This window comes from Leuresthes tenuis, unplaced genomic scaffold (assembly GCF_036924035.1).
Source record: "Leuresthes tenuis unplaced genomic scaffold, fLeuTen1.0.hap1 SCAF_7, whole genome shotgun sequence".
NCBI classification, from domain to species: Eukaryota; Metazoa; Chordata; class Actinopteri; order Atheriniformes; family Atherinopsidae; genus Leuresthes; species Leuresthes tenuis.
In genome coordinates, this window is record NW_027325361.1 from 35736108 (window position 1) to 35748760 (window position 12653).

At 39.7% G+C, this 12653-nt stretch overlaps 1 protein-coding gene across 1 annotated transcript; it reads right to left on the reverse strand.

Annotated features, from left to right (window-relative positions):
• Nucleotides 1-9336: 9336 nt before the first annotated feature.
• On the reverse strand, nt 9337-12127 carry rpl36 (ribosomal protein L36). The gene is made up of 4 exons (XM_072390236.1): nt 12043-12127; nt 10999-11093; nt 10222-10356; nt 9337-9453 (listed from the first exon to the last, which is right to left on the reverse strand). The coding sequence occupies exons 2-4, from the start codon at nt 11089-11091 to the stop codon at nt 9364-9366; spliced, it is 318 nt and encodes a 105-aa protein (XP_072246337.1). The 5' UTR covers nt 11092-11093; nt 12043-12127; the 3' UTR covers nt 9337-9363.
• Between the last annotated feature and the right edge of the window lie 526 nt (nt 12128-12653).

Sequence of the window (12653 nt, forward strand, 5' to 3'; positions counted from 1 at the left end):
TCTACCACAGCCACACAATTGCAAGGGTAATTTCTCCAAGCCAATCACAGGAAGAATAAAAAGGTGTGGGCGGGACGAGAATGGATAGAGACGCGTCACCAGTGGCAACGCTACGCACACTTTAGATGTATTAGTGCTGCATTCCCTTAAAATGGGAAGTCAGACTTTCCAGATTTCTATTCGAGGGGCGAGAGGGCGCATTAACACCACAAAAATTCTCGTCTGGTGTAAGGTTTTTCAGCACCGACCGTTGCATTTTAAACCATTTGTGAAACAGGAAAAAGGATTTAAACTGAATATCTCTTTTTTTTCTTGATCTAATCAAAATATTTGACAGATCACCTTCAGGGAACGTTACTCTATCAGTTTGAGTAAAGTTGGGATAACTAAGTGACTGTTGACAAGTCCTCGTTGTTAATAGAAGACTAAAGTAAACCTCGAAGGAGACATTTTTTTCAGTTTTATGTTGGAAGTAGTTCCGACGTACTGCGAAAGCAGCACGAGTATTAGGCCCAAACTCAGGGATGTCCACATCCGTTCCTCGAGGGCCGCTGTCCGGCAGGTTTTAAAAGTTTCCCTGCTTTAACACACCCGAGCCGGAATCCCAGGTTGGCTGGGTAACTATCAGGAAGAGGAGTCATAGCCCTAAAGTCAAGCCAGTTGTTCACTATCAACCTGTCCACAAGAGATATTCCCCCACTCAGCAACACACCCGTTGAGGACAAAACCCTGGTAATTGGCAGCTCCATAGTCAGAAACGTGGCATGAGAGACACCAGCGACCATAGTCAAATGCATTGGGGGCAGAGCGGGCGACGTAGAATAAGGATAAGCGTAAATACAGTTAAATAGTTATTTACGTCGGTGGTAATGACACTCGGTTATGCCAATCGGATGTCACTAAAACGGTCGGACTCCGTAATTTTCTCTGGATCCCTGCCAAATCTGACTAGCGATTACATGTTTAGCTGCATGTCCTCCTGGTTGTCTAGATGGTGTCCAGCAAACAACGTGGGCTACATAGATATTTGCCAATCTTTCTGGAGAAAACCTGGTCTGGTGAGGAGGGTTTCCTTTGGAAGGGGCGGTTCTCATTTCTAGAAATATGGACGAATTTATTAGACATTAGTGATGTGTCGTTCGCGAACGATTCGTTCGATATTAACTAATCTTTTATATGACTCGGGAGTAACGAGTAGTCTCAGTGAGTGATTCGTTCGTTTTTACGCAGTACCCTTCCTCCCCATATGACAGGCGGCTGCTGCATAAACTCAGTCAGCACGACAGGAAACAGAAATGATTAATTAATTTCCATGCAGTACCCTCTCTCGCCACATGGCAGGCGGCAGCTGCATAAGCTCAGTCAGCAGGACAGGAAATAGTTTTGATTCGTTCACGAGTCAACTCCTCGGGTTACGGCTCCTCGCACAGGAAACACTTTTGATTCGTTCACGAGTCAACTCCTCGGGTTATGGCTCCTCGCACAGGAAACAGTTTTGATTCGTTCACGAGTCAACTCCTCGGGTTATGGCTCCTCGCACAGGAAACAGTTTTGATTCGTTCACGAGTCAACTCCTCGGGTTATGGCTCCTCGCACAGGAAACAGTTTTGATTCGTTCACGACTCAACTCCTCGGGTTACGGCTCCTTGCACAGGAAACAGTTTTTATTCGTTCACGAGTCAACTCCTCGGGTTACGGCTCCTGGCACAGGAAACAGTTTTTATTCGTTCACGAGTCAACTCCTCGGGTTACGGCTCCTGGCACAGGAAACAGTTTTGATTCGTTCACGAGTCAACTCCTCGGGTTATGGCTCCTCGCACAGGAAACAGTTTTTATTCGTTCACGAGTCAACTCCTCGGGTTACTGCTCCTTGCACAGGAAACAGTTTTGATTCGTTCACGAGTCAACTCCTCGGGTTACGGCTCCTTGCACAGGAAACAGTTTTGATTCGTTCACGAGTCAACTCCTCGGGTTACGGCTCCTGGCACAGGAAACAGTTTTGATTCGTTCACGAGTCAACTCCTCGGGTTATGGCTCCTCGCACAGGAAACAGTTTTTATTCGTTCACGAGTCAACTCCTCGGGTTATGGCTCCTTGCACAGGAAACAGTTTTTATTCGTTCACGAGTCAACTCCTCGGGTTACGGCTCCTTGCACAGGAAACAGTTTTTATTCGTTCACGAGTCAACTCCTCGGGTTATGGCTCCTCGCACAGGAAACAGTTTTGATTCGTTCACGAGTCAACTCCTCGGGTTATGGCTCCTTTCACAGGAAACAGTTTTTATTCGTTCACGAGTCAACTCCTCGGGTTACGGCTCCTCGCACAGGAAACACTTTTGATTCGTTCACAAGTCAACTGCTGGCGGCTGGCGGCTAAAAACACTGTGAGATCGGGATGTAGCCTGGCAACAGGATGTCAATAAATGATGTGGAAAGGAAGCTCAAAAAAGGTCTTTACAGCACAAAGACAAAGCAAGGCAAGTGTGATATTTGGAGAAGTTTCTCAATTGTCTGTGAATCTCTTTATCAATAGCCTATAAAATGACGTGTTTTCTCCTGCGGGACAGGAGAAGACACAAAATCAATGCATTTCTATTATTGTGTGGGCATAAATTCTCAAAGTTTTGCGGCTGCGGGCGGGAGTGTAACACACACATTGTGGGTGGTAATGGTCAGAAATTCAGCGGGAGCGGGGTGAAGAAAACAGTCCCGCACAGGGCTCTACTGTGGACTGAGAAACGAAGGAGGAAAGAATGTCTGATTTGTGATGTTCATTCATTTGTCATGAAATCATAATTAATTAGTGGTCTTCGGTTCTTATGTATAGTGTTGTTGTGTATATAATGCGTGAAGTGTGTAAATAGATAAATGATAATGTAATAATGTGAATAGATACTTTTGAAAATTATATCAACATATTGATTTTGTGTTATACTCTACCATAAAATAATATACTACTACTACTAATAATAATAATAATAAGACACAATAAATGCACTATGTAACATTTTAGGGAACTTATTGTTACTTTTTTTCTCACTTAATTGTGTTACTAATTGTCAAAATCAATGTGAGTTTTACATTCACTTGTTCTCTACCAGCTGTCACGTGACAGGGCTGAACGGATCGTTCTCGTTCGTTAATTTGTCACGTGACAGCTACTGAGTCAGTGTCGGGCTTTAAACAACAATGGCAGGGAGGATACAGACACAAGTCACCTTATCGTGTATTTGCTTTCCCAGGTTTTCACATGGTTTGAATTGTTTGTGCCATTTTGTGTATTGTATTTTGTTAGCTCAGCTGAAGCAAACTATGTTTCCTTCAGTGTTAAGTGTTTAGAACCGTGGCCATTTTGTGCAACGCCCACAGTAGGACTACAGCGCCACCTGCTGGAAAAATTAACGAAATGATTCGTTCAAAGATTCGTTCAATTTACTGTTCGAGAGTAAATGATCCGATTCAGCCAAAAGACTCAAAGTTCCCAACACTACTGCCACCCCCCAATCAATAAACAAAAGGAGCAAATCTACCTGTGCAAAAAAAAAAAAACTTGAACTGAACAAAAATCAAACTATTAAATGTGATTTGCTGAATATTAGATATCTCCTTTTGTTAGTGAATGATTTGATTTGTGATCATCATATTGATATATTTTGTCTTACAGAAACCTGGCTGCAGCAGGAGGATCATGTTAGCATTAATGAATCAGAATGTCTGAAGGCACAAGCGAGGCTGTTGGCCAAGAGAACCCTCAAGTCATTCAACATCCCTGGCCCTACCTGCAAGAGTTGTTTGAAATTGTTGGAACTAAAGACAACTCCTATCAAATGCACTGCAAACCTTGCGCACTGAAGCGGCATGGGCTTATGGCATTCAAAAACTCACCGTCCAATTTGAAAAAACACATACAGGTAAGCTTTATGTTTTCCTAGTAGTCTATAACAAAGTATACAGTTGCCTGTTTTAGATACATTTGCAATGTTTTCTACTGTATTCAATGGTGTTAGGTAGTTCTATAGCTCGAGTCATTTCCAATGTCAGCTTTCTTAATGTTAGTGGAATTAGAAAAACTGTTGGAACTCAGTGAAAGATTTCTCGATATTTTTTTATTTCTCCTCGATGAATGTATCCTGAAACTTGGTAAGACTTTCACTGTTGAATTGAGTAGTAAATAATAACAATGGAGGAAAAGCATGCATTTGAAAAATCCTTTCTTAATTTTAAGCTTATGAAGTGTGTTAGTCATCGCATCATCATTTACTGTTGCAATTTAAGTATTGTAATCCAATGTCATTTCATAGGCCTTGACTACATAAAATGTCACTTGAAAGACCAAGATGTTGAAAGCCAATCTCAGAACTCCCATTCTTCAGAAGAGGACTTCTTTTCTGCAGTAAAACACACCAGTTGCCAAGGAAACGGCAAAAAGCTGGAGGCATACCTTGGGTGTCCAGGTGATACAGTAGAGGTACTTAATTCTTTCCCACCAGTCTGCAATCTGTCATTGAGACTCCACACAGCACTTCCAGCCTCTGCAGCCTGCGAGAGACTATTCAGTACAGCAGGACTGATCTTCACACCAAAACGGGCTCGTACTGATTCCAAGAACATCTTTTGCGGCTAAACAAAGGGTTCTGGTTGTCGTTTGATGTAATCCATTGTGTGTTCTAAATAAGAATATTTGTACATTTAAATAACTTGGGTGCATATTATCAGGCCAAAACTTGGTTGGTCGTCTTTGATCGCATATCCAGCTATAAAATTAGAGTCAGTATCAGTGCATATGCAGTTTTTCACCCTTTTTACTTTACTTGAATACTTAAAAAGTATTTTTCTAAGCCTTTACTTTTTCACTTCTACGTGAGTGAAAAGCTTGAGTTGATACTTCAACTTTTAATTGAGTAATTCTGAACCCCAGTATCTATACTTCTACATAAGTAAAGGCTGTTGGTACTTTTGACACCTCTGGTTACTGCTGAGTACAGATAAAGTCATTGTAGTGGGTGACTTTAATATTCATGTAGATGTTGAAAATGACAGCCTAAATATTAACTTTAATTCTATATTAGTCTCTATTTAATCTTCTCAAAGTGTTCACAGACCTACTCACTGCCTTAATCATCATACCCTTGATCTTGTGCTGACTTATGGCATTGAGAGTGAACAGTTAACAGTGTTCCCTCATAACTCTGTCTTATCTGACCATTTTTTGATTACTTTCGAGTTTACATAACTTGACTATACAGTTCCTGAGAAGAATTTTACACATAGAAGGTGTATATCAGAGAATGTTGTAACCAGATTAAAAGAGTTAATCCGATCATTAGTTTCTTCACTGCATGTGCAGATATGACCGAGGACGGCAACCTAAATTTTACTCAGCAATACAGCAATACTTGACTCTCTTGTTGACTGCACTATAGTTTCAATACATACAACTCTGGACAATGTTGCCCCTCTGAAAAGGAAGGTAATCAGTCAGAAGAGGTTGGCTCCTTGGTATAATTCACAGCTGCGTGTTTAAAAGCAGACTCCAAGAAAGCTGGAGAGACAGTGGCGTTTCTCTAATTTAGAATGACCTCAATTAGTCTGGAAAGATAGTTTAATAATGTATAAGAAACCCTTTCGTAAAGCGAGAACTCATTATTATTAATCATTGATAGAAGAGAATAAGAATAATCCCAGGTTTCTTTTCAGCACTGTTGCCAGGCTGACAAAGAGTCCGAGCTCTGTTGAGCCATGTATTCCTTTAACTCTCAGCAGTGATGATTTCATGAGATTCTTTATCAATAAAATTGTTTCTATCAGAGAGAAGATTAATGGAATCCTTCCCACTATTATGACTAAATGTGTCATCAAGTACAGCAGCTTTGGAAGTATCTTTAGAACCTGATTTGTATTTAGACTGTTTCTGCCCAGTTGATCTCTCTGAACTAACAACAGCAAAAGTCTCTTCTAAACCATCAACTTGTATTTTAGACCCAATCCTAACCAGACTGTTCAAGGAGGTTTTCCCTTAATCGACACTTCCATATTGGATTTGATCAATCTGTCTTTGTTGACAGGATATGTACCTCAGACTTTTAAGGCTGCTGTAATTAAACCTTTACTTAAAAAACCTACTCTTGATTCAGAAGTGCTGGCAAATTATCGACCTATAACCAATCTCCCCTTTTTGTCTAAAGTTCTTGAAAAAATAGTTGCAGCTCAACTTTGTGATCATTTACATAGAAATAATCTGTTTGAAGAGTTTCAGTCAGGATTCAGAGGGCATCATAGCACAGAAACAGCACTGGTGAAAGTTACAAACTTGGATCTCAGTGCTGCATTTGATACTGTCATTCACAGTATTTTATTACAGAGACTTGAACATGTAATTGGTAATAGAGGAAATCCATTAGGCCGGTTTAAGTATTTTTTAATTGAAACAGAATCAGTTTGTTCTTGTAAATGAAGAATCTATAATCTATAGAATCAAAGAGCTGTTGGTGGACTTCGGGAGATCTAAAACTACATGCCAGTCAGTCTGCATTGATGGAGGGAAAATAGAGACTGTTCAGACTGCAAATACTGATTTCGCACTGGATAATAAACTGGAGTGGTCTGCCAACATAGAACAACTGTACATGAGGGCATTGTTCTATGCTGTTGTCTGCTGAAGGAGTTGCACTACAGAAAAAAAACTGTAGGTGCCTGGACAAACTGGTGAAAAAGGCCAGTTCTGTAGTAGGCAGAAGGCCTCTCAGTGACATGGTGGAGCAATGGATGAGGAGGAAATTATATTCTGTTTTGGAGAACAATAAACATCCTCTCCACAGCATCCTGGCAGGACAGAGGAGGAGCTGCAGTGAGAGTTTCATCTCTCTGCACTGCAGGACTGAGAGGTTCAGGAGGTCCTTTGTCCCCACAGACATAAGGCTTTTTAACAGTGACTGCAGACATGTTCTTCTCAAATTGATTTATTTATTTTTTTAGTAATTTATTATTATTATAATTTTAACAATAATAATGATTATAATATTATTATTGTTGGTGTTGTAATATACAATCATTGTAAATATTAAAACTTTTTTGAGCTACTTGACTAATTTGAATTTCCCCCACTGGGGGATGAATAAAGTATTTTTGTATTCTATTCTATTCTATTCTATTCTATTCTATTCTATCTCATACACCAGAGTAAGTCATGGAGTTCCTCAGGGTTCTGTGCTTGGACCGATTCGTTTTACTTTATACTGCTTCCATTAGGTAACATTATTAGACAGCATAGCATAAATTTCCATTACTATGCTGATGATACTCAGCTGTACTTATCTATAAAACCAGATGAACCCAATAGGTTGGTCAGACTGCAAGCATATCTTAAAGACATAAAGACCTGGGTGACTCAGAACTGTCTGCTTCTAAATTCAGACAAAACTGAAGTTGTTCTCTTTGGACCTGAGCGCTTCAGGGAGAACATTTGTCAAGCTTTTTCATTACTCTGGGTGGTATTTTCTTGGCTTCTTGTACTACAGTGATTAACCTTGGAGTTATTTTTGACCAGAATTTATCATTTGACGCACATGTAAAACAGGTTTCTAGGACTGCCTTCTTTCACCTTCGTAATATTGCCCAAATCAGGAACATCCTGTCTCAGGGTGATGCAGAGTACTTCTTTATTATTGGGCTGTCCCACAAAATGCTGCAGCCATAATTCTGATGAGATCTAACAGGAGAAATCGTAAAAGAGCACTTCGCTCCCAAACTACAGGTTTACTTGGGAGGCAGAGCTTTCAGTGGGGGGGCTCATCTGTCATGCTCCAAGAGTCTGTTTACCCTAAGTGCTCCCCTTTTGGGCCCCCAGCTACTATTTCTTCTTCTAATCCAAATCCACTGACTGGACATGAGTTTTGTATAACCTGTGGAGTCCCACAAGGTTACATTTTAGGTCCTATTCTATTCTATTTGTACATGCTACCATTTGCCAAAATCATTAAGAACTATAATATCAATTTCCATAGCTATGCAGACAACACGCAGTTATACACCACTGTATCCCCATACAACCTCAGTCCCATTAACAATATAGTTATTTGCCTTGCAGAAATAAATTACTGGATGACAAAACAAAATACTAATATTTGGAGCAAAAACCCAGAGAGATGACCTGCCACAGTGCTGCAATTCCTTGGCTCTTCACACTGCTTTTATCACTTCAAGACTCCATTATTGTAATGCCCTTCTGTCTGGTCTTCCCAAAAAAACACCAGGCCGCTTAAAATTGGTACAGAACTCTGCAGCCTGAGTACTGACGAAAACCAGACAGAGGGCACACATAACTCCCATTTTAAAATCCTTGTACTGGTTGCCCAATTAGTTTTAGAATTAATTTAAGATTCTCTTATTGGTTTTTAAATCACTGAATGGCCTGGCACCGACCTCTCAGACACACTACTGAGGTATGAAACAAGCAGGCCCCTCAGATCCTCAACAGCTAGACTAGTCGTGCAAAGAACCTCCAAAAAAAAATATGGGCAATCTGCCTTTAGCCACTGCGATTCCCTTCTCTGGAACAGTCTGCCCGTGGATCTGAGGGACTGCACCTCTGTTGATATTTTTTAAACAAAAGCTTAAGACGTATCTTTTTAGCCTTGCTTTTACGTAAGGTGCCCCACCATTCACTGCCTTGCACACTTTTCTTTCAATTCTTCATCCTCCATTTATTCTCCTTATAGGTCTTACTTTTATTGTAGTTTTTTTTTTTGTTTGTTGACTTGCTTTTAATTTGCTGGCTCTTTCTAACGTTGTGTACTTCTGTTCTGTCCTGCTTTGTGAAGCACTTTGGGCTGCGTGTTCCGCATGAAAGGTGCTATATAAATAAAGTTTGTAAGTTTTACATCAGTGAAGTGACACTAAGCAACTGGACTGCACACAGAGATGAGGGTTTTTTGCTTTATAAGTTTTACCTTCTCATCTCAGAATGAACTCCTGTACCTTCTGTTCACTGTTTGATAATCTGTCATTAAAGTCAAACTTTGTGGTTTCTGAGTTTTACCTTCTGACAGTTTTTTTAAGACGCTTGGGAGCAAACAGGGTTGTTTTAGAGGTAGATATGGTGTCAAACACTTCTCTGCATCACACTGTACAGCAAGTGAAAAGCTGCTGCAGAACATCTCACTACTTTACATCAATAAAACTAACTTGCAAGAAAGCTGCTTTGAAAATTTGATGGTGGATTTTGGAACACATGTTCCACGTGGTGGAACAGATGCTTTGTTTTAGAAATGGTCCAAAATCTGATCATTTCCCCAATCAGCAAAACCAGAACAGAAAAGAAACAGTGATGAAGTTGGTAGTTATAAAACTTTTATTCAGCGACACTTCAGTCCTTCTTGGCAGCAGCCTTTCTCATGGCAGCCAGGACGTTGCTCAGCTCTTCTCTCTTTCTCTTGGCCCGAATGTGAGTACCGATCTGAGGGAAAAAGGCAAAGAGCAACATCAGTAACTCATCACAAAGGGATGGACTGGCTTTCATACATTTGCCATTTCAAAATCTCACTTTTTTGTGATTTAAATATCCAGATTACCTTTCAGAATTTTTTCTTAATGTCCAAGTACAAAAAAAATAAATAAATACTGTTGATGTGTGGGGATTGTTTTTTAAAATTATGTTAAATCACACATGCACAAGTAATTGGTACTGCAACTCATGCAATTAATTCCCAAATTTATGCAGAGCATTTAATTCAAGCTGTGACAAGCCCACCAAAGCAACAAACAGGAAACAAACTGAGCCATATATATCGCCCTAAAATATCATGGAAAAAAATAGGTTTTAGTCTCTTTAATAAATGCAACCTATATAGTTTCATTTCTATGCCATCTTTTCAGCTTCGTTTATCCAAAATAAACCATAGAAACAGTTTCTTTTTTTGAACAGTAGTCAGAGGCTTCCTGACAGGGAAACACAGACATCAAGTCAGCTCAGACAGAAGGCCTGACACTGGTGAACCTGCTTTGTTGTAAACCCATGTGTACGTCAACCAAACTGAGGTCATACCCAACATATAGTCAAAACGACAGAAATACCGACACTCTACATTTAAAGTAAAAAGTCTTACTGAAACTCAGTGAAAAAATATCTACCTTTTGTTGTCCGAGTTAACAGAAGTTTAAAAAGGGACACGCTTGTGTGACTGGATTTTTAGGAAACATTGGCAACAAAGTGAATGATGCTCACCCTCTTCTTGATAAACTTGAGGGCTCTCTTATCCTTCGACACCTTCAGCAGCTCCATGGCTCGCCTCTCATATGGCGCAAAACCACACACCTCACGGATCATATCCCGGACAAACTTGCTGTGTTTGGTCAGACGCTGTCAGCAATGCAAAGTTTAAACACCAGTCAGTCACCTCACATAATGAACAACCTAAATGTCACCCAACAATTCATGGACCATAAAAATAAACAGTGGATAACTCTTTTGTACCTCTGGCCATCAGGCTGTACAACAGCTCTCAGTGATGGTACTTCTGCTAGTTCTACAATCACTTCATATTTGTAAAGAATTCATAGTTGTACAAAACATTTATAGTTCTACAAAGCATTTGTATTTCTACAGTTACTTCCTAGTTTTTTTTTTTATAAATAGTTCTTGTATAGATGCTAATGTATGTTATGTTACTTTTTTGCTACTGGATGCTTCAATTTCCTCCGGGATCAATAAAGTATCCATCTATCTAACCTGAGAAAAAACATTAACCCTCTGATGTTGGTACAACAGAAAAACACTATGTAGAAACCCTTTGACAATGTGCATTTAACGGCATATTTCAAGACAAACGTATTTCATGTCGTCATTCATCATTCTCTCATTCTGCCTGAACTTAACAGATTTTGCCACTGCAGCACTGATCGAGATAAGTGACAGCACTGAAAGGTGACCCTCCCAGAAGGACTCAGGCTGGGCTGTGGGACAACTCCTGGCTGGTGGGAAACACACTCAGCAAACACTCACCCCACGTCGGCGGCTGTGTTTCGGAGCAGTGACATTTTTGGTGACTGGGTGACCTTTGTTAAGGCCAACAGCCATAGGGTAGCGAATAGCCATGTCTGCAAAAGACCACAAATAAGGAGTGAAAAATCACAATTTAACCAATTAAAGGCAAAGAAGGACCCAAATCTTTAAAAAATAAAAAAATCAACCCGATTTCTATAGAGAAAAAAAAGAAACTGACAATAACATGGAGATCCAGTGTTGAATTCATCATTTGCAACAGAAAATAATTCCTTTAAATTAACAGGAAAGCGACTTCAGGGGTGGAAGCTATAAATAATGAATAACTGAATCAGTGCAAATGCTTATTTATTAAGAACCAAAGTCTTCAAAATTATATGAAGTGAAAAGTAGTTGAGTAATGTCATAAGTAACTGGCACAACAAGTCCACTTGATGTTCTGCTTTGATGTGATATTACCTGGGTGATGTCTACAATTAGACTGTTCGAAATACGCATTTAAAAATTAACGCCACATTCAGAGGTGGCCACGTTACCATATTCTTACAACAGGTAACCCCAATTCAGTGTACATGTACGTTTATTCAGATAACGAATAGGACATTTAAAACTTCTGGCAACGTACATTACGTCTAAATCCGCTGACTGAACCCGTTCTGTTTTTGCTCTCACCGTCATGTGGACCATATTCGACGCAAACGTTTCAGAACGCCGTGAAAGAAATACATTTTCTTTTAAGGGAGTCTCGACTGTGGTTCTGAAAGACGTTCTAACTTCAACAGTTCGTGTTAAAATACGGCTTGTGTTTCCAGTCAGTAACTCGTCATTATTTCAGAAGCTAATTGTCTGCTCCGGTTTGTTGGCGGGGTACTATCAGTTACACATTTACAAAAGTTCCAAGACGTGTGAAGTTGAAATATTGGGTGGACATTATAAAGTGTAGTTAATGGATGTAATAAATTTAAGATGAATTGAACAAAGTTAATGGATGGCGAAGATTAGAAGTGGATTTCGTCTCATTCTTGTCGACAATAAATGCCCTACCTGGTGTCTGCGATGGCGGTCAAGCCGGAAGGACAGCAGCTTCAATGAGGAGGGATGATGAAAGACTTGACCCGGAAGATACAACTGTGACGTCCTCATGGTACACATACACTACAGTGCCCCTGGTGGTCTGGCAGAGGTACTAATTGATAAATTGGATCACACAAGTGTTGGTAAGGTTCTCGCAGCACGTAAGATTGATGCGTTCTGCAATTACCAGGGCGAGCCATATCAAGGCTTTGTAAACTGAGTGGCTGCTTTGTCTACTTAAACCAGTCAGTGCCTCATAATTTACATCTGTAGTTCTGATGACAAAAGGTTGTGACAAAACTGTATAAATTTGCAGGATAATGATACAGCCTTGCCAGTTATTCTGCTTGTTTCATATAGACATTTTGTTTGCTTGGTGCATCACATTTTTACTAATTTTCCAAAAACATGTCAAATATGCAAAAGTTTTCCCTCTTTCAATATGGAGTTTAAACAACATGTAATGAAAGTTCTAGAACTTCACTATATTTTTTCTTGAACATCTGTATTCAATATTTGAGAATATATATTCATACACATAATCTAACATTTAAATTTTTAGTGTAAAAATATGATACAAA

Excerpts from the sequence above, each read along its gene's own strand:
- rpl36 (XM_072390236.1), bottom strand. The coding sequence starts at position 11,091 with ATGGCTATTCGCTACCCTATGGCTGTTGGCCTTAACAAAGGTCACCCA. Across the intron at positions 10,357-10,998 it reads AACACAGCCGCCGACGTGGG|CGTCTGACCAAACACAGCAA; the intron begins GTGAGTGTTTGC and ends CATTGCTGACAG. Across the intron at positions 9,454-10,221 it reads TCAAGTTTATCAAGAAGAGG|ATCGGTACTCACATTCGGGC; the intron begins GTGAGCATCATT and ends TTTTTCCCTCAG.